This window comes from Nycticebus coucang, chromosome 20, assembly GCF_027406575.1.
Source record: "Nycticebus coucang isolate mNycCou1 chromosome 20, mNycCou1.pri, whole genome shotgun sequence".
NCBI classification, from domain to species: domain Eukaryota; kingdom Metazoa; phylum Chordata; class Mammalia; order Primates; family Lorisidae; genus Nycticebus; species Nycticebus coucang.
In genome coordinates this window covers 43966233-43989445 of record NC_069799.1, presented here as the reverse complement: position 1 = coordinate 43989445, position 23213 = coordinate 43966233, and the positions used below count along the sequence as shown (strand labels likewise).

Here is a 23213-nt window from a genome sequence, read left to right as displayed (position 1 = left end):
TTTGTTATTAGTTTAACAAGATCATAACAACAAACACATCATTTTACCACAAAATTGAGATGAGAAGTTTTTAGATAGATCATATGAAAGATACTTGTTTCTAAGGAAGGCAACCTGTATATTATAAATGCAATTCTAAGGAAAAATATCTTAGTCACAAACCATTCACTTTCAAATATTAATGAAAAAATAAAAAGTGTGGACTGTGGGTGGAGAGGTGTTGGCATGGAGAGGAGGAGAAAAGGTGTGAAATGAGAAATTATATTTGCCACAGGAAATAGTGGATTCAGTTGATTTTCTTAAATGAGGTATAAGAGGATGGCAGTAAATGCAAAACAGAAACATTAAAAACCAAAATGCACATTTCCAATGGAAAAATCTCTAAACCTCTTAATAGTTTTCTTTATTAGATTAGACATTTCATATACAGCAGTTAATCTAGAAAAATACATTTAAAAAAATCTTCAACAGACCATGCTCCCTGTAACAAAACCTTCCAAACCCTGTTTTATTATACAAATCAATCTACATTAGTATGTAAAAAGAAATTCTCAAATTTAGCAACGTCATTTGCCATCCAACATCCATCTAATTTACACATGGGTTTCCACTATTCAGCCTGCAGAGTTAGAGAATTATGTAATAAAATTTTTTCTAACGTTTTCTGTACATATTAAATAATCTAAAAAGGTTCCCCTTGTAGTGCATTTACCATTGAGCAAGTCTATTCAGTATTTTTCCAGTACCATTTGCATTACAGTGATTTACCTGTAAATGTAATTAGTATCTAAAAGTGCACACAGTTAACTTTCCCAGGTAACGGCCTATTTCTGGAGGAAACCTAATATTCACGGAAAAGGTTACCAATCTCATGATTAGAAACATAGGGTTAGAATGTGCTCTGAGACTATACAACACAGTTATATACAGAAGCTAATAGACATTAAGTCTTTAGCCTATATTTACATCAAATAATGTCTGTTTCCACAGGGTCATACCAAGAACTCAGTATGGCACTAGATATTATTAGGATTGGTAGCTACAATTCAGGATAGCAAGACGGCCCTAAGTGCCCTGAACTGACTTGTGCTAACTAAAACTCCAGTCTATCACAGTGTTTTAAGTAATATTAGTGTGCTGCTCAAACAAGCAACTAAGATACCCGGGAAGGCTGCTGTGTGACACAGTGAGGCAGCAAGCCTTCACGGGGGATTCCCTCGGGCTTCTAGGGAATTTTAGCACTTAGACTGCCACTGCATGCAGAAACCCTGAAAAAGGAATACACAGGTTTCAAAACGAATATACTTCATTTTGTTTAAAATGCCCAGGAGCGTTTTCAAAATAACTGATAGTAAGTATTCTATCAAGTGAGGAACCTATAGTGCTTGAGAACAAATTCTACATTATCCAGTTTGAGGGAAAAAATAAATGTGGTTTTCTTACCAAATTATCCAGTGTATACGACTGGTTAGAACTGTTAAGTTTTGATTTTTACTGAAATTCAGAGTATGAAATGCAAACATTCAGGATAGAATGAATTCAAACTTACATACAGTTGTATCAACTCGCAACAAAGCAGCAAACAGGAGGGCCTAACACCCATCTTGACTCTCCCCTTCCCTTCTCATCCCTCAAAAAAGTGCAAAATCAAAAGTTACTGCTTGGTCCAAAAAATAAAATACATGGTATACAAAGACTTGAAATCCGATGGAATCCAGCTTTTATTCCGCAGGTTGTCTTCAGTAAGAATCAACGTCCGAAGATGGAACTTAGTTCCAGGAGAATTAATTCTACAATCTGGTTTTGGTACACAGTATGAACCGCTATGTTACCAGTCTCTTTCTCTGGCTTTAACAGAGTAGGACCAAAAACAATCGCTATACTCTGATAGGTCATTCGGTTTTTTTCTCCATGTTCTATAACTCTACGGGGGGGGGGGGGAGGAGGGGGAAGAGTGGTTAAAAGAGAAAACAAAAAATAAGGAAAATTCTTCAAACTGTATTATAAACTTAACACTCTGCACGTGGAACAAAGAAATCATCTTCATTTTCCCAAGATGCACATAAACTATTTAACTAAGTGGGATCCAGTCCAAATGCCACAAGCTTTATTTTGAATAAACACAGCCAAAAGGTGTAATCATACATACTCCAACGAACTTTGAAAGTGTAATACTTTAGCTTAGTTTTAAAAATAAAACCCAGATTTAAATGAGTTACAATTCAGATAACAATGATTATTAGGATGATGTGGGAAAAATTTTCCATAGGGCAGAGATTAATAAGACTTTTGATTTTACTAATTTTATGTTTTTTTTTAATCTAGCTTGGATCATTTATTTTTATACTGTAATGTTCTTTTTATTAGATGAATAAAATCAGTTATTAAAGTGACTGTACAGTGACCCAGAGCCCTGATGGCTTTACTTTAGGGTAACTTAATATATTTCATTTAATAACCAATCTCATCTTCAGATTAACGTCATCCAGTTTAGAACAGCCCCTACGTGTTCAGCATTATATACGTGCTTCACAGATAACATCTACTTCAGTACATTCTTCGCACCAAACCATGTTACCTAAAAGGAGTTGAATATCTTTTTCAAGTTACAAAGACAGCAAGTAGCACAGCTGGGATCCGAATCTGAATTAAGTGAGCCTGAACACATGGGTTCTGTTTTACTCGATGGAGTAAAACCACATCTAACTACAGTTCTCTTACCTTTTGAGATGTCTAAAAAGAATCTGCATTGTATCTTGATTTGGCTTTGGCAACTGTCTGATTAGGTCCTTAACGGCAGCAACTCGCAGTCTTGGTTCCTGTTCTGAAAAAAAAAAAAAAAAAGATAGTAACAAAATATTTTGTAGCAAATTCTCATGAAAGTGAAAGCAGTGACATAGTTTGGACGCTGATATTTGGTAATACACAGTGACATCTGGTGGTCACATTTAAAATTTCTAGAGTAAAACTGTTGAAAACAATTCGTTAAAAAGAATATCAAATGGAAATGTGGTGCCTTTTTCTGTGCAAAGGATTTTCCATATCTAGAAAGAACTGAGTGGAATTACATACTTACTGATTGCATTGACAAAATCATTAAAATGATTAAATGTAAAAAGGGGCTCTGGTAATTCTCGAAAAAACATTTTGAGTGCTCCAGTGATAACATGAATATCTTCCCATTTACTATCATTCAAGTCCAATTTCTCATCTGAAAAACAGTAAGAATGGGACATTCAAAAAAATCAGTTTACAAGCCAATTCCAAAAGTTGTAAGTGACGAATCTAGATATAACAACAGGGAACATCATCTTACCATGATTGACGGCAAATCTCAGCTTCTGGATCACGGCAAGGTTGCCACTTACTCTGTATATCCCGTCCACATCCAGACCTGAGAGACAGTAAGAATGTTTTTATGTTTCACATTCGTTTGCCACTTCTGAAGATGTTTACATGTTTCACAATTCTTATTCATTAGCATTAGCCTAAAACCAAATGGGCAAATATTCTTTTCCTTTTATTAAATGGCTTTTCATAGATGCTTGGCAGGGGAGAGAGACAGACATTTACTCTGAAGTCTGTTTAATAAACATCAGTAATTCTCCTCTGTTTATCACACAGTTTGTGGATCTGCTCAAGGAAATCATCTCTTAAACTTAAAATACTAACAATTTAAGATAAACTTCTACAAACACATGGGAATAGTTCAAAAAGTAAATGACGCCAGTAGATAAAAATCAGCCCACCCTTCTTCTGGGACACTATTTTATATATAAATGCATACATTAAAAAGACTTTCTTACAAGTGTTTGTCATATGAAGTGCTTCATAAATAATAAACGTAACCTAATAACTAAACTAATAGTTGGACACAAGTCAGATGTCTGTGACTCAGGGACTTACTGTAAGAGCCTCTGTTTGTGAGTGCAAGTTGGGCACAAGTCAGATGTCTGTGACCCAGGGACTGCCTTGCACATATTTTCATTGTATACAATTTTTGATGACATATAGGTATGATAATATACAGGTATAAGTTACTATTGATTGTAGTTAACACACTGTTAGTTTACATAAAATAAATATTATAGATATGTTAAAATTAATCGAGACATCAGTTTGTCTTATTTTACAGAAAATGACACAAAGAGGTGTCTATTTGACAGTTATAGTTGATTTAACAGTTTTAAAATGTCATCTTACTTTTACTATAACAGCAAACTTTCTCTTACTAAGTAGACACAATCTTGATTTTCTATACTGTCACATTTCTTAATAAACTCAGTTTCACAATTACTACCATCTTCATTTTAAGCAAATGTCAACTTCAAATAGATTCAAAAAATACCATGCATTAAGTAACCATGAGTACTAAACTAAATTAAGACCTCTACAGGTCTTAATTTGAAATAGGTACAAACATGTAAGACTTGTGTAAACAAATTCTTTTCTTAACATCTTAGAACTTAAAGAAACCTTTGGTTGCATCACTCAAAATCAAAAATTCTAGGGATTTTGATGACAAAACAAAGATTAAAATCATTCTCTTACCATGTTCTTCAACATGTTCAATACATAACTTCACAAACTTTGGCACTGTGCTATTTTCTCTCTGACACAGATTAGCAAGGTTGGATCCAAATACCTGGTCTGAGAAAGATTTATTTTAAACCACTTTGCTAAAATGTAATCATGAAAAGGCTAAATAGACCATTCCTCACACACAGGAAAACAGCCAGTGCATCTAGACCTCATTTACCAGGTCTGTGCCCTATGTGATCTGTACCCTGCCTACTTTTCAACCTCACTGTAAGCAATTCTTTACTAAACTCCATGAACACCCAATTCGTTCTTGCGTGAGAATCTTTGTGCTTGCTCTCCCTTTTAAGAGAGCAACTGGCCTCCCAATTTGGCGCCTTATCATCACTCCTGTCTTTAAATCCCTTGATTGAGATAACCCAATTCCACCTTAGATTCATAGTATTTGTCACTATTTGAAATTATCTTGTTTGCCTCCCACTTGAATTAAGTTTCACAAGGGCAGAGACTGGGTAGCCCCTGAACACCAACAGGTACTCACAGCGCCTCCAGGTTCACATTCAGCACTTATGAACATTTTTAAAAAAACTATTAAAACAAGCACGTGCATGCCCGTCATGTGCCAATATTTGATTTTACAAAATATATTTCAAAGGCTCTTCTTTTGATCTTTCAACCCCATAGTTCTGAAATTCCACATTAGGGCTAAACACTCAGGAAAACGTATAAAATATTTGAAGTAATGAACACAGATATCAAGTGACAATAGTTTCTACTGAAATTACTCAATGAAAAGGCCTGGTGAACAAATTAATAGTAACTTTATACTGATTCGTTTTTCAGAGTTTTGTGTTTTTGAAGACTCTAAACTCATCATGCAAACTTGTAATGCTTTATTCAGGAGTAACTGTTTATCCATAACTCTCAAGCTTAGCTAATTTGAATCAGTTAATTAGGTAAACTCTTTCTAGAAGTCTTCAGTATTATTTTATTTTTCTTTTTAAGAGACAGTCTCACTGTGTTGCCCCAGGGAGTAGGTACAGTGCTGTGGCATCCTGATACCTCACTGCAGCCTCCCACTCCCAGCCTCAAGCAATCTTCCTACATCAGCCTCCCACGTACCTGGGACTACAGGCACCTCCCTTGGTGCCCACCTAATGTTTCTATTTTTAGTAGGGATGGGATCTCACTCTAGCTCAGGCTGGCATCTAACTCTTGAGCTCCATCAGTCTTCCCACCTCAGCCTCCCAAAGTGCTAGAATTACAACAGTGAGCCAAGGTGCCCTTAATGAAACCTAGTTGTGTATTTTAACTTAGATGCTTTGCAAGCAGATGTTCTGTTTTTGTTTTTTGTTTTTTTTTTTTGCCAGGGCTGGGTTTGAACCCACCACCTCTGGCATATGGGACCGGCGCCCTACTCCTTGAGCCACAGGCGCCGCCAGATGTTCTGGTGATGGTCTTTATTACAAACCTCATAATCAGAAACATTATATACCTTTACCTTTGTTTATGAATAAGTATCACTGTTTTGAGACGTGTATTGGAAATTTTACCTTTGAAATTAAGCATACTTGTAAGAACTAAAACTGTGTACAAGTGTTATGTGATTTTAAAGAATATTTTTCTATTAAGAAAAAAATCTTGTTGGTATATTATGGTGCTTATAAATGAAATAAGAAAGGAATAAATTAGGAAAAATACTTTATACTAATTTTAAAATTACCTTACATGAGAGCCAAAGGCAAATAATCAAGAGTGAAATTATTCATTTTTTTCTTCTACTTTTAATGACAGTGTATTCAAAATTTTTAATTTCTTCTCATCTTTGCATTTCAAAACTAAAACTCTTCATTGTCACAAATTCTAAAACCTGCCACGCATCACATCTGTGTAGCTCCTCTGACACAGGGTTTCTAAAACTTCAATTTGTTTTATCTGTTCAATGCTTTAGTTAAACTTTTCATATGTATTTTAAAAAAATCAATTTTAGTTACTTAAATGTCTTTTAATCACTGTATCTGAAAACTTTATGAAGAATGAGAACATTTTTACTGTTTGAAAAGTTTTTGGTTTTAAATTTGGCCAACATTCATTATTACTAACCTTTAATATAACCTTTTTCACGAACGGCTTGCAAAGTGGGGCGTCGTGTGAGAAACTTCTTTAAGTTTTTCTTGGTTTTCTTCTGTTCTGAGGAATCTATGCTAGATACTTTCATTGCTTAAGACAGAAAGACAGACATTAAGCATTTCATAAAATAAAAACTTTTTGAAACACATTTTTCCACCTAGCATGAAAAACATATTGACTTCATAGGTCAAAAATCGCAGTACAAATTTTTTTTTAAGTGTAATGTGGTTTAAGAATAACGTGAAGAATCACACTAACGCGGACCTTATTTCAAAGTTATAAACCAAACAGAACATTTCATTTTTATCATCAAAAAGTGACTACAAATGTGCCTTCTTTGGTATATGGGTCAACGTTTCCCTAATTACACACACATTCATAATTCATAAATGAAACAATTTATCTTTATTGACTCTCTATTAGTTTTAGAAGGTAAAATTACTACCAAAAAGTTAACAACACATAAAACAAGGGAAAAATTCCTATGCTCAATGAACTAAGAGTCTGGAGACGTGTATGTATCTCCCTCCATCGTAACTATTGGCACTTTACGCTAACTCTCATCGTATCCTGTACTCTGAAGACTGGGATCACCTGGAAAATGGTCTACATCTCCTTTAGTCCTTTCTTTTTCATCTATAACATCAAAATTCAAAATGTATACTTCTTAAAAATAATGAATTTGGGTAAAGTTGATAGCACCAAGAATATATTAATAAAGAATAAAAATAATCAAATTTTCATGTGTTGATTACTAACAATGTCAAAAAAAGGCCTCAATGTCATTGGAATGTAAGAAAACAAAAGCAGAACTCATCAGTGAACTGGAGGGCCAAAAAGTTCTCAGTTAAACACGTGCATTTGTTGAAAGAGACTAGACAAAGCGCAGAGTCACAGCTAAGGGCCCAGTTAAACAACGTAACTCACAAGGGGATGGCATTAGAAAACGCTTTTCTAAAACGGCTGGCTCCAGGTCTGGTCCTTTCTGCATGTGTGATCCGTAAGAATACATGAGTCTATGCACACGCAAAAAACGTACCCTAGCCCAGAGAAAACGGCCTCGTGTCCAGGAGGAAATCATGGTAAAATCATGACTTTTGACTTCCTAACGTTTAACGTTCTGTGTAGAATCTGTAACAGTAACTATCCACGCATTTTTATTTATTTTTATTAAATCAGAACTGTGTACATGAATGCATTTATGGGGTTCAATGTGCTGGTTTGATATACAATGTGGAAAGCTTACATCGAACGTGTTAACCTAACCATCACCTCGCTTATTGAGTGTTGGTGAGATTATATACGTATTTTTAAATCAAAAAGTTCAGCCTGCTGGAGGGCGCAATAGACGGGCACTATCTCTTTTCTCTTGAAATGTCACACCTTAACATTATGTGATGACACAGAGATGCGTCACCATGAAGCTGAAAAATAACAAGATTTCTGAGCAGTACAAGATGACGCAACTGACATCAGGACGCTTCGTTATACATACATTATACATACAGTGATGGCATTAACAATAAGAAAACAGTACCCGCACTGAGACTACAGTTGCTTAGTTAATTGTATAACTTTTTTGTTAACACTGGAGCTTCCCCTAAGCTTTTGTATGTTAATTTCAAATTTTCAAAAAGCTAACAAAACAAGCTCACTCAAACCATTAGTAAAAAAGAACTTACAGCGAAGCTTTTTAGGATCCTTCTGGTCCTTCTCTTTATCATGCTTTTCGATTCCTGGTGAATCTGGTATCTCCTCTTCAGTGGCTTCATCAGGTTCTACTGTCTAGTGGTTAGAGATTTCCCAAACATGTGACTCCCAAATACTACGTTAGATAAAACAGCACCATTCTCACAGCAACCAGAAATTAACTCTTCTGAACGATTTTAAGAAACCAGTTTGTATACAGTATTCAGACATTTGATACATCTTTCCTCCTCCACTGGGATTAAGTTTGCTTTCCGACAAAAGAAATTACTGCTAAAAGTTTACAGGATGACAGATTCACACTGATGACAGGTGACCTTGCCTCACTGCAATCAACTGCATCATTAGAAACACCAATAAGAGTTAAACGGTCAGGCTGCAATCAATGGCGAGAAACAAGATGCAGTTATGTTCCGTGACCATGCAACCACTCGTGACGCGACAGTGTTATTGTACTGAAACAAAAGCGTGACACACGCCAGACTCATGGATGCTGCGAACTGAAAGAAATCCTCAAGCTTATCGATAGCCTGAGCAAGGTCCCTTTTACACATTAAAAAACTGAACTGAGTTCTCAAAGCTAAAAACGTTGTTTCTTCCTTCACTGAGTCTTCACTCCACCTGGAATTCATTTCTGTACATGATGGTAAAGAAGGGTTCTGCTACCTTCTTGGATTTCCAGCTGTACCAGCATCGTTTACTGAAAAGCTCATTCTTCCTCCGCTGTGCTGTATCTGGTGTAAACTGTCCATAGGTATTTGGGTCTCTTTCTTGGCTCCCTGTCCTGTTACACAGGTCTGTATGTCTACCTTTGCACGGATACCACACTATATTAGTTACTATAAATTTATCGTCTTGACAGTTGACAGAGTAAGCCCTTTTAAGTCCTTTCATGTTCTTATTCAGAGGTGTCTTTGGTATTCTTAGCCCTCTGTATAGCTATATGAATGTTAGACAAATTTGTCAAGTCCCACCAGAGAAACTACTGAGATTTTCAGTGAGATTCAAAATCTCAAGTCTGTCAACTTACAAATCATTTGGAAGAAAACTGTATGTTACATTATTGAGCCCATCGATCCATGAATGTGGTATATTTCCCCTTTACTTAGGTTTCCTTCCAGGTCTCTCAACAGTTTCATAATCTTCCCTGCAGAGTTCTTGCCCATCTCTTGCTACATTTAGTTCAGTGTATCTTTTGACACTTTAGAAACAGTATATATTTTTAAATTTCAGAATCAATAATATGACTGTGCTTTCTTTATTTGGCTTATTCGGCTTATTCCCTGATCCTGTAGACCTCAATTAAAAACCTAAACAGAGCAAAAAAACACTTTCTTTGCAAAGGCTTCCCTGACCACTACATTAGGTCAGCGCCGTGTAAACGGTGTTCGTACAGTATGTTGTACACCCCTAGTATATAACACGCAACCCATTTCTTATATTAACTGTTCAGTTATCTGTCTTCAGTAATCTTCTTTGTCTGTAACTTCCCCACAGAGAGGCACGGTGTCTGCAAGCTGCCACATCTCCAGTGCATAAGGCACTCGTGTTATTGGGTAATTGAATGCACACATAGTTGCTTTCAAGAGATAGTGAACAGACAACTGGGACCAGAGCTGAAAGCCCGTATTGGGTAGAATGCAAAGTACATTTGAGAAAACAGATTGGGCCTAGGTTGTTGAATTTTAATGGGAGTCGCAGAGGTTTTTGAGCAGTAGAAGATTATGAAATTGACATTAGGACATTTCATAAAGCAATGGCATTAAGAATGGATCGGTAGGAGAAGAGATTAAATAAGGAAAACTCTCTAGAAGGTTACTCTTACTCTGGTATGAAGATATAAAGGCCTGTGCATGGTTTGGGGGAATAAATAGAAAAAAAGGAACAGGATTCAGAAACATCACATACAATATCATAAACCACAGGGGAAGAATTTATACACTCATAACTGATTTGCTAGAAGAGGTAAAGTTCCTTTCTGTTTCTCATAAGTATTTTATCTTTCATTTCTGCCACTGATATGATCCTCGGCGAGGGGCCACGTCCTCATACGGGGAGTGGTAAGAACCCAGCATGAAGAGGGGAAGCCCCAGCTGCTCACTGCTGCCCTAATATGGTTGCAGAACATAAACCTGAGATTCTTCTTGGTGGTTATTACATAAATAAGAAACACCGGCACTGAGTACGTTTGGGATGGGGATGGAAGTAAACAAGAGAAATGCCACAAGCTGAGGTGTCCAATCTGTGGCCTGTGGATTACTTGAGGCTTGTTTTGCTTACGTGTGTTAGATATTGTGAAAATTATGACCTGACCTGTTTTTTTGTTCATGAGCTTTCATTAGTTTTTGTGTATTTAACGTGTGGCTCAAGACAAATCTTACTTTTCCAACACGCAGCAGGGTGGAAAAAAGGTTGGATACCCTCACCACAGCTTTACTCATTCCACAATTTTGCCTAGGACCTCTTCCACCAAACAGTACTGTTTCCAATAAATTCACTCACTGAACAGATACTATGTACGAGGCACTTTTGCCCCATTCTTTCTGACCGATGCCTGATGTGAACATTATTTCAATCCACTGGCAAAAAACATTATATAACTGGGACTGTTAAACCATTTGTCAGGCCTTAGGATTTCTAAATCGACCACTGTCTTTCCAATTTCTGTTACGTATAGTAGAACCTCTTATAAGTTGACCTCCCAAGGGACTGTAACAAACTGGTCAACACACAGAGGTGGTCAGCAGACGGAACCAGGCCTACAGGGCTGATATGTACACGTGAGGTGCATGTCCAGTCTATGAACATTAGGTCAACTTAAGGAAGTGGTCTATGTAGGGATATGGTCAACTATGGAGGTTCTACTGCATTTTTTCATATATAAACTGGAATCTGGATATGCAAAAAGCAATTAGGAAACAACAACAAAAAACAGCTCTGAAGTAAAAACGGTTACCAAAGTCAGACACATACCTGATTACTGATAGTGTTACTGAGAACTTTAAACCAGTCACTGATGACAGTGTCATTGTCAGACTGAATTAGTAGCTCTGTTCCTTGACGAGTTTTCAGCTTTAGAGAAAAAGGGGGAGAAAAAAATGGTTTGCGCTTGCAACTAAATAAATGAATACATTTAATTCAAAGTTTATAAAACCACCAGCACAATAGGTGCCATATATTATATTATAAGGGATGAATAGCTAAAGTGCTATATAGCCATGGAAAACCTTTTATTTTAGTATAAAATAATACTGGGTATGTCATTCTATAAAACACAAAGTTGTTTCTCACAACAATTTTCTTTCTTTCTTTTTTTTTAGAGACAGAGTCTCATTTTGTCGTCCTCGGTACAGTGCTGTGGCATCACAGCTCACAGTAACCTCCAGCTCTTGGGCTTAGGCAATTCTCTTGCCTCAGCCTCCCGAGTAGCTGGGACTTATAGGCACTCGCCACAACACCTGGCTATTTTTTGTTGCAGTTTGGCTGGGGCCGGGTTTGAACCCGCCACCCTCAGTATATGGGGCTGGCACCCTAGTCACTGAGCCACAGGCGCAGCCCTCACAACAATTCTAAGTAAAAAACTAATAATTTAAGATCCCAAACTCCATCACACAAATGCCATGAAACTTGCTGAAGCATTAGTATAATAATTTAAAAATCAGTTCAAGTATCAAAGCTGCATCTTTTAAATTAGAATTGAAATATAATGCATTTGTAAAGAAATTATATGTTTACATAGCCTGAGAAATTTTTCATTGTCTCTCTGGTTAGAAAATAAATATAGAAAAAGAATGTATAATATGAACAAAGGTTAGACTTCCATTATTTCCAATTTGGTAGGTAAATATAATGGCTTAGTACAAAGAAAGGGCACAAATATCATACCCTTTCAAGCAGAAATGTTACTAAATTAAGTATCAAATCATGAATTGAAGAATAGTATGTATTATTCTATATGAAGGCAATAACTAACTTAGGTACAGTATCTTTGGTTCAAGGTTTCTTGCACTTGATTTAGGAAGAACTTAGGCAGCTGTGGAAAGCATTTCTGGTAACTGAGTTTTTGCCCTAAAGGATCATATGGAAATGCTTCCCAAACAACATTCGGAGACTTATTCCTCATAGTTCCCCACTATTTTAAAAAGGTATTCTTCAAAAAATAAAAGTTATGTGATGGTCATTTAGAAAATACTGGATCGAAAAAAGTCTAACAAGATTCTCTCCTTCAAGACTTCTCGGGCTTTTGATATTCTAGCACACACTGGGATTTTCTAAGATAGGAATAAAATACACGCTGCTCCCCAACTTTATTTGACCATGGAATTCTTTTTATTCTGAATCACCTACTGAAACTGCAAGGCTGATTCAGGAAATGGTGACTTCCTCTCATGAGTCTTCTAGAGCTGGTCAAGCCAGACAACCACTGCTGAACGCTCACTGCATGTGAGATACTCTGGGTTAAAAGTTCTTCAGGGAAAAACAAGAAACGCTATAATCATCTAATGGGAAGAGTAACTTACAAGTGGGGAAAACCAGATACACTAAAAATGAATACGGTTTTCAGGTTTAAATAAAGACGTGTCCTCATTGTTATCTGGATGTCTGTCAGAGGTCTTGGAAGAGTTAACATTTGCAAGCAGAGACTGGCACAGGTTGGTACTCGAGGAAGAAGGATGAAGAGTGAGAGTCAGACATGGCGAGACGCTGGGCTCTGCTGGAAAATGGCGATTACGCCAATCTGCTTGGACAGCAAGATAGGAAAGACCTGAGACGTGAGGCCACAATGGGAGGCTGGGATCAGTAGGACTGTCTGCAACCCCCCTCAGTTCCTCAGATCTCCAGGCACACACCCTTCTGCAGCGGCACTCTGCTGCTCCCCCGGCAACAGGAGGACCCTCAATACACGGCTGGCCTCCCATCCGTCTGAATTAACAGAACACACTGCAAGTAATGTCTGACTTGCAAATCTAAGCCCAGAGAAGCCTAGTAACTTCCATTTTCACCCTCTCGGAACCCTGGCGCTGCATGTGAAGAAGCTGGGGGGCTTCCTCCTTGGGGATGAGTCTTTTGGAGAAGGCCTAGCCGACGCTGGTCCCAATCTCCAGACGTGTGGATGAGGTCATCTCAGACCAGCCAGCTCCAATTAAGCCACTAGCCTGCTGAAGTCTCACGAATGGTCCTAAGTGAGGTCAGGAGAAGGATCACCCAGCTCAGCCCCGGCCAAACTGAGCAAACAAAATGGCTCTTTTGCTAGGCACAAGTTTTGAGGTGGTCTGTTGTACAGCAATAAATAACTGATATAGGATCGTATGTTATAGTGGAGAGTTTAGAAGGTTAAAATGGAAAAGTTTTAATTTTTTTAAAAAGATTTAAGTTTTTTAGACCAGCTGTAGATTCCAGCAAAACTGAGAGTGAGGTAAGGAGGTATCCTATGTAACACCTGCCTCATACACGCATGGTCTCCCCATTATCAACACCCCCTTAATTTATTTTTTAATATTAGATTTGGTAAGTAAAGGGAACACATCTTTTTTATTGTTGCTAGGAAAAGGCAGGATTTGTAAAGCAAAGGCTTGTATATATAGTCTGAGTTCCAATAATTTATGTAAATGTAGCTGGGTGTTAACTAGCTTTTTTTCTTAAATTATGATACAATCTGACTTAACCACAAATTTTGCCTTAACTAGTCACAATGAAAGACTATTTCCCAAAACAACTCAAAAACACAATGTACAATTACTGCAGTTAAGTATGTGAATTATAGTTAGAAAAAAAATCGTATTACCTCAAATACATTCTTTTTGCTGGATTTATCCTTCGAAGCCATCTCAATCGTCGCCCCCTTGAGGTCCACTGTGAACTCTGGTTTGGACTGATTACTCCCAAACTTCATTTTGGAAAAATGAAGATATTCAAGTATTACGTGCGTATTCACAGAAAATTAAGATCAATCTTATACTATCAACAATAAATCAAATAGGAATTATCTTAAACACTTTGTCTCTTTCTCTATTATAAAATAAAAATTTCGATATAAACAGTTCATGAAAAACAGTATAAAATGGCTCAACTTCCATTGTGATGCCACACTGAAATCTTTTTCACATCTGAGTGGGTGGGGGAATAAATCCAAAACTATGTTGGTGAGGCTATGGACTAACAGGCCCTCATATGCAAATGGGAACAAACCCTAGAGAGGGAAAGTTGGTAAGTTTATTTTAAATTAAATAAACACGTGTATACTTTGGGTTATCAGTCCTAGTAGAATTTCCTCTAGACTGTATACGACTATATGAAGTGACATATTCAAAAAAGCTAGACAATATTCTTGTATGTGTATAAAAAACATCAGGCAGATACCAAAGGCATCTTCCACCTAATAAACACTCCCTAAATCTGATTTTGTACTTTCAAAAGTTATTTCCTTGTTGACTACTCACGTTGTTAACAATAAAAAATAACTCATGGAGGCAGAAAATGTTCTTTTATTCAGCCTTCCTTAGAAATCATACCCACAGCCAAATGCTATAAAAATCTCAGCAATCTAAAGAGAAACTATGAAAGTGTGTGGACTAAGAAGAAAATAGCTGTCGTATTTTGTTAACTAGATAAGGAAAAGGTTAGCAAATGGCAGAAAATGCATGTTAAATATATACTTACTTTGTATCTTACCATCATTAACTTAAATTTCTGTTTAGTTTGTTAACCAAGAATAGAAAATACTATTCCTATGGTATTTAAAAGTTTAGAAGTTTTAAATCTAAGGGCTGCTGAATTATAATCAAAGGTTAAAAAGATCTATTATAAATATTTCCTATATTTGATATAGGAAAGTTTGCTAAAATATTTTCAAATTTGCCAAAAAAATTTCATTAGAAATGGATCTCACCCACCAACCCTGTGATGACTTACTATAATGTCAGAAACTCTACTCAGAAGCTTCACATTTAAGAAAGAGTTTGCTTTAACTGTTTCCTTTCAGGTCATCTTTTAAGCTAGCAGCATGAACTTAAATAACGTACTTGTTACAACAAAACCAAACTTAACGAGTTACATGGAATTTATTAGTGAGAGCAAAGCAAAATTTCAGTTATTTATATGGAATTTATTAGTGGAATCATCATAAAAATTACAATAAAAATTTTCACTGTAATCTACAAAGTTATTGCCTTAAGTGTCTTCTGTCATTCAAAAGGCAAATTAACCACAAAGTTACATGATGGGCATAACCTCCTGAGCAGAAATGATGTTATCTCAAAAGTCATAAAACCTGAACACACATCTAACAAACAAAATGACAAAAATCAATTATTTGATTTGTTGTCATTATATGTGATATAGATGGTTAGCTATAAAAATAAATAAATCAATCAAATCAGATATAGCAACTAAATATAAATATGACATGGATTGCTAAAAAGAAAAAAAAAGCAGCAATACAGTTGACAAATTTTTATTGTTTATTCTTTCCTAAACTTTAGCCTCACATTACTAAAATCACCCCCCAACCACCACCACCGATATATTCATGGCAAAGAAAACAGAATTACTGTGCCAAGGGGCATGCGACAAGAACACATACAGTGACAGCTGAAACGGCATCAGACTTTACGTATGGGACAGCGGGCTGGCGACGGATAGAGTTTTTCCAAGAAGAAAGCAGCGAAAGCAAGAGCCCAGAGACTGAGCCCTGCTGGCAGAAGGACTTGATGGAAAAGGGAAGAAAATGATGGTGTCATCACAACGCATAATGGCAAATCAACACGTAAGAGAAAAGCATAATGAAGTCAGACAGACAAGTACAGCCCTACACACACAAGCAAAGCTGAACTTCAAATGTTTTTGCAAAGGCCCTAGAATTTACCTCAGAACACTTTCTGACTTGGTTATTACATAAATTTGTGTTTTTTGAAGATGAATGCTTTACAGAATTTTTTTTTTTTTGTAGAGACAGAGTCTCACTTTATGGCCCACGGTAGAGTGCCGTGGCGTCACATGGCTCACAGCAACCTCCAACTCCTGGGCTTAAGCGATTCTCTTGCCTCAGCCTCCCGAGTAGCTGGGACTACAGGCGCCCACCACAACGCCCGGCTATTTTTTTGTTGCAGTTCAGCCAGGGCTGGGTTTGAACCCGCCACCCTCGGCATATGGGGCCGGCACCCTACTCACTGAACCACAGGCGCGGCCCTACAGAATTTATCTTAAAGAGACTGGTCTTAGGCTATATTCCCAAGACTTGTAATTGAGAGGAGTCACATCTGGCCCTTGGCCATCTTGCTCAGAAATCTGTGGTCTTCCTCCTGGTGACCCACCGGGCAAAGTCATCTGATATCTCCTTCCAAGCTACCTCTTGGTTTAATAGTGCTACCGCCTAGCTTGCCATCTCCTTCCTGTAGGGGATATTTGGCAGTGTCTGGGGACATTTTTAGTGGTAATAACTAGAGATGGGGTATTGGCCATCTGCTAAAAACCCTACCACGTATAGGCAAGCTCCCCACCACAAACCATGTGTAAATCAATGTTTGAATAACGACCAAGATTTGCGGGGTGATTTTAAAAATGCTCAAGGAATATGATGAATGACAAAAGAGCACGTATACAGCCTGCCCTTGCCCGTCTTCCCCACCACCATGTAAGCCTGGAAAACATTTACTGCTAACCCCTCAAGCTTAACACAATGCCCAGAACATAGCAGGCTTTTATGTCTGTTGAACAAACATACAGACATACATTTCTGAGGTGAAATGAAGTGAGGGGAAAAAAAAAAAAAAAAATGTTAAGTTTATGTTACTGAAAAACAACCCAGTGGATAACTAGTCTTTTCCAGAAAACAACTGGAAGATATCTATCCTACAGGAGAAAGGCAGGCTTACTAGACTTCTGCTAATGTAGCATTTATATAAAATTTATCTTATGAAGTAGAACTGCACTGCATGCAGAATGTGTGCATTTCAAAATGAAAAACATCCATTCTCTACAAAAAAAAAAAAAAAAGAAAAAGAAAAATCCAAAGCATGATTAAAAACAAAAACAGAACTTCAAATATTGTGGGTGATTTTGCTTAGCATTCCATCAAAAGAATACACAACCCTGGAGTGTAAGATTTGAACCTACTATTTCTTTTTTTTGTTTGTTTGTTTTTTGGCCGGGGCTAGGTTTGAACCCGCCACCTCCGGCATATGGGACCGGCGCCCTACTCCTTGAGCCACAGGCGCCGCCCATGAACCTACTATTTCTTAAGCAGATCTCTGAGGTTTCTGCACTATGCATGAATCTAATTGTAACAGAACTACTATATATTTCTCCTATAAGGTGGCCCCTTGACATAAAACACCCCAACTCTACTGAAGGAAAAGCTATGCCTTCCAACACCAAAAGAAGAACTGGCTCTATTAGACAGCAGCTTCAATACAGCATCTTCCTATGGAATACCCAGAGCAGTTTTCATTATAAGTGATTTTTAGTTATTTGGTTTGTATCTTTACCTCAGAATCTCATCCCCAGGTAAGATGTGATTCCATAGTACAAACAATACATTTTACCTATAGTATCTCTAGATGGTGAGTGAGCAGAGAAACAAAACTAGAATTATTCCAAATCCTTTTGAATAATACTAATTCCAGAGTTAAGGAGAATCTTGTGTATTTCACCAAATTTTGGTATTTATTAATAATGTCTATGCCAAAATACACTGCACACACTTTTTATTTAAAATACACACTTACTTTTTATTTAAATAATCTTCTTAGTTTTACTTACGCCACTTAAATTAGTTTTCATTCCCTTAATAAGTAGAAAGAGGGAAAATCAAGGCAGTCTAAGGCTTTAAACTTAGCCACAAAATAAATATTAAGAATTGGCTGTATGGCTCAGTGTCCATAGCTCAGTGAGTGGGCACTGGCCACAGACATAGAAGCTGGTAGGTTTGAGCCTGGCCCGGGCCTGCTGAACAACAATGACAACTGTAACCAAAAATAGCTGGGCACTGTGGTGGGCACCTGCAGTCCCAACTACTAGGGAGGCTGAGCCTTAAGACCAAGAGTTTGAGGTTGCTGAGAGTTGTGACCCCACGGCACTCTACTGTGGGCAACATAGTGACATTCGGCCTCAAAAAAAAAAAAAAAAAAAAAATTGGCTGTATAACCAAGCATTTTACCATATCCTAAAAGTATTCAGTCTTTGTTTTTTTAATTTGGAGACAAGGTCTTGCTTTGCCACCCAGGTTGGAGTGCAGTGGCATGATCATAGCTCGCTGCAGTCTCAAACTCCTAAGCAATCCTGCCTTGCCTTAGCTTCCAAAGTACGTGGGACTAACAGGGGTGTGCCGCTACACCCAGTCAATTTTTTTCATTTTGTTTTTAGAGACAAGATCTCACTACATTACCCAGGCTGTTCTTGAACTCCTGGGCTCAAGCAATCTTCCCACTTCAGCCCCCCAAAGTGCTGGGATTACAGATGTGAGCCACCACACCTGGCCTGCTTAGTCTTTATTAAAGACCATAAATCACAGTGTGGCTGTGTTTTATTTAATTATGCCTGCCTATATTACTAATAATACAACAATATAATAAAATGTCATTTAAAGGCAAAAACTCAAATTAGTGAATCCGTAAAATAAAATATTCATTAAGAATTCAATAAGTTCAAAAAAAAAAAAAAGAATTCAATAAATTCGCAACTGGTTAGCTTGGTGAATTTTAAACTTTGTTTCCTCTACTGCCAGATGGCCACACAGTAACACAACTGTAGCTCACAAATAGAAATAACACACATCATTGTCAGCATCAGTGTCAATGCTGAGTTCCGAATCATGAAGAGAAAAGTTTAAATAAAACAAAACCATCCTATACTAATGATTATGAGGCGGGGTGGGGGAAGTACCATTTAACATCTTTACATTTAAAGAAAGTTTTAAAGTCACCTACGAACCTGCAATGTACACTGCCCTTCATTTACCCCGCAGCTCTATACCTGCTTCATACCACAGCCTTCAAGCTTTAAGCACCAGTAATTATCAGGTAAGCCGCCACCACCCAGCTTTCCTCAGGTATTTTATTTTGGTTCTTACTAAGTTCTAACTGCTTCTCTATCCCTTTTCTTTCCTCAATTTCAAAATGAAGTTGAGCTCTAAGTAGGAAGAAATAACTACGCAGTCCTCTAGCAATGTATTAACGCAAATGAAAAGCACCACACGCTTTACCTCCAGGAGAAAAGGAGAAAGACGTGATTATCAATCTGCTTTACCATAAGTCAAGCCTAAATTTCAACGTCTTAATATGAACGCATATCACGAGTCAAAGACGGGGCAAATTTAAGGGTTAATAAAGCAAAACGGAAGCAACGTTCTAGAATGTTCACATTCATGCTCAGTTCCCGTGGGTGCTCTAGCTTCCCCTCTCAGAGTAGCTGAGGACTAGCGTGTTCTGCGAGGTTCACGGTTCAGAACGATGACGCACGGCTGCCTTATAAATGTGGGTGGCTATAATTGGCTTCAGTGTTATAAATGCACTTCTCTTTCATCAAACCTAAGATTCACAGGTTCTGTGTTAATTTTAAAGAAACTCAGTAATTGTAAAAAAAAATTGGTTAAGGGAGAATATGAAGTAGACCAAGTATAGAGTAAATTCCCTTTAAATTTTATTTGAGCATTAACAGTTACCAAAAATTTTTACAAATATCTAGAGTATGAACACAAGAGTCAAAAGGCCAAAGTTCTACCATTTAAGAACTACAAGAATGTAGCCGGGTGTTGTGGCGGGCGCCTGTAGTTCCAGCTACTTGGGAGGCTGAGGCAAGAGAATCGCTTAAGCCCATGAGTCAGAGGTTGCCGTGAGCTGTGTGAGGCCACGGCACTCTACCGAGGGCCATAAAGTGAGACTCGGTCTCTACAAAAAAAATAAATAAATAAATAAAAAAGAACTACAAGAATGGAAGTTCAAATCTACTGAGTAGCTACAAGACCCTGAGCAAGTCCATTAACTGTTTCAGGCCTCCTTTTGTCCTCTATTGACAGGGGAGGGGGAGAAAAAAAAGCAGCAGCTGTCCCCCACAGGCATAACCCCACACTTCAGAAGAGCACCTGATGCGTTCCAAACATGCAAACACATTAGCTGTTACATGGTACCAATGATAATTTTGGTTTTTGTATTACACACAACTAGGAAGCAATAAAAAATAAGCACTTGAATATACACGAAGCTTCAAAAATCTCCCAAGTAAGGGTGACATTTGTTTTTCTTCTAAAAGCTGGCTGCCCTAACCCACAGACATCGACATGTGAGTCACAGACTAATATATCTAAGTGTCAGATCAAATTCAAAGTGGGGCTTGCAACATTATTGCTTATTTTCTAACTAAGTAGCTCAAATAGTACAGTCACAAACACAGAAAAGCCTTAACATCCTCAAAATGGACCAAGACCAAGATATGTATTTTTCTTTACTGCCCAAGTAATAAGCATAATCAATTCAATAGATATAATAGAATCTGTTCATTTTAGTACAAATTGTTGGGTTTTTTTTTTTGGAGACAGAGCCTCAAGCTGTCACCCTGGGTAGAGTGCCGTAGCATCACAGCTCACAGCAACCTCCAACTCCTGGGCTCAAGCAAGTCTCCTGCCTCCGCCTCCCAAGTAGCTGGGACTACAGGCAGCCACCACAACGCCCGGCTATTTTTTGGTTGTAGCCATCATTGTTGTTTGATGGGCCTGGGCTGGATTTGAACCCACCAGCTCGTGTATGTGGCTGGCACCTTAGCCGCTTGAGCCACAGGCGCCGAGCCACAAATATACTGTTTTAATTAGTATGAATCAAAAATGCATCTTTAAGAAAATTTCCTTTACTTTTATTTACACACTACAGCTGTAAATATAAGCACTTTGAAAATTACTCCTGAAATTCAGGTAAAATGCCATCCACATAATTTAAATGTACAAATTCTCCAGAGTGAAATAAATACTCACCCAACTCGTGCTACTTCCTTGGGTTTTGGTAAAAAGTAAAGATGAACCATGCAACACTGCCCAGGAAGACAACCAGTTCTTCCTGTAATTACAAAGATGCCCAATTAGAACTCTATTATCCAGGATTTCCAATCAAATTACAAAAATTAGCTGTTATCAATGTTATCTACACTTACAGTCATTATTGACATCCTAATTGTTTTTATTGGGGGATATGATCTAACAGAATTTATATTTTATGGTTCCATCCTGATGATGAAAGGCCTCCAAAATAAAAGGAGTTAATCAGAGATGTAAGTTATCAGAATTATGAATGATCTACCTAATAATGTTCACATGGAAATAACCCAGCACATTATGATGAGGACACTATTTCATTGTAAAGTCACACAAATGGAACACTCTGTTTGGCAAGAATTCTTATTCAGAATTAAAAATTAGGCAAACACACTTACCTCACTTAATTCTTTGTTATATTTCTGGGTTATCTCCTTTCCCTTAACAGGCCTGCACCAGGCAGGCAGTAGATACTAGGTACATTCAATAGATTACATTCTTTTTTATTTTTGAGACAGAGTCTCACTTTGCTGCCATCAGTAAAGTGCCGTGGTGTCACAGCTTTTGCAACCTCCAAATCCTGGGCTTAAGCAATTCTCTTGCCTCAGCCTCCCAAGTAGCTGGGACAATAGGCACCCACCACAACACCCGGCTATTTTTTTTTCATTGTAGTTGTCATTGTTGTTTAGCAGGCCTGGGCTGGGTTTGAACCCACCAGCCCCGGTGGATGTGGCCAGCACCCTAACCACAGAGCTATGGGTGCCGAGCCCAGATTACATTATGATTGGCCACTGAGGTTACTAAAATGAGGCTTTAAAAAGAATCAAATAAATTATGAAAGCATCATATACTCAGTATATAAAAGCTCAGAAATATGAAAACAGAAATATGTAAAGGAAAAAAGATTCCTATTTCTTCTCCTTCAATTCACACCCCAGAGGTAACCAATGTTAGGAGTTTGCTGTGCTTTGGAGCTTTTAAAGAAACCATCCACTTGTTTATTGTCCTATCTCTAAATACACAGCACATCCAATAGGCTATTATCAGTGTTCCCATTGGGAACTTTAAAACCAATTAACACTTTAAAGAATCTTGGCCAGATTCTACTCAACTTCTCCCTTCATGAGGTTTAATTTTATACTTGAGATTTTTGCTTGTTTCTTTCCCATTGGAGTTACAAATTATTTGAAAACAGAAAACAGATTTCATTTATTTTTATATCTACCTCAGCCCTAACAGAGTACTTTTCAAACAGCAGGCATGGGATCAGTGTTTGCAAATAGGAAAATAAAGTAAAATTACCTTGTAAGGGAATTCAGTTGCCAAAAAGCTAAAATGAATGTCAAATCTCTCTACTGCAAGAATTAATCGAGGCTCTCCTTATAACGCAACCTATGGCCTATTCCATGAAAAGTTTACAGGCACTCAAAAGGAGATTTATGTTGTTTTCAGAATGTAGAATTTAATACCTATCCATTAGATCTGCTTTACTGATTGTTACTTTTCATATCTACTTGAATTTCATGGAATAGAGAACTGAAATAAAGTTAACTAAGTTTCTATTTTTCCATTTATTTTCCATAGTTTTGTGTATGGCTGTTAATTTTATTTGGTGAATGGGTATGCCCGATGATTGGATCTTCATTGTGAAGGTATCTACAAAGCCTTATTATTTTAAAGTACTGATGTTTATGATGCTTAAAATGCTTTCTCCCTATTGTTCTGTCTACTGTTGATTCCCCATTCCTGTTTTGATTTTTATACCTTTTTTAAAAAACCCTTCTGAGTCACTTTCAGGTATTTCTTTTGCATATAATAT

The 23213-nt window shown here is 37.3% G+C and overlaps 1 protein-coding gene across 6 annotated transcripts in view; it reads right to left on the bottom strand.

Moving 5' to 3' along the window:
• Positions 1-363: 363 nt before the first annotated feature.
• ARHGAP12 (Rho GTPase activating protein 12) overlaps positions 364-23213 on the bottom strand; it is a 123923-nt gene continuing 101073 nt past the window's right edge. For all 6 annotated transcript variants that reach the window (XM_053572081.1, XM_053572084.1, XM_053572085.1 and 3 more), the window contains 10 exons: positions 21338-21419; positions 14162-14263; positions 11350-11448; positions 8352-8454; positions 6643-6759; positions 4552-4650; positions 3317-3394; positions 3077-3211; positions 2722-2824; positions 364-1924 (listed from right to left, as the gene is read on the bottom strand). In XM_053572081.1, the coding sequence (XP_053428056.1) occupies positions 1750-1924; positions 2722-2824; positions 3077-3211; positions 3317-3394; positions 4552-4650; positions 6643-6759; positions 8352-8454; positions 11350-11448; positions 14162-14263; positions 21338-21419 (1093 nt within the window). In that variant the 3' untranslated portion in view covers positions 364-1749. The remainder of the gene's footprint in view (positions 1925-2721; positions 2825-3076; positions 3212-3316; positions 3395-4551; positions 4651-6642; positions 6760-8351; positions 8455-11349; positions 11449-14161; positions 14264-21337; positions 21420-23213) is intronic.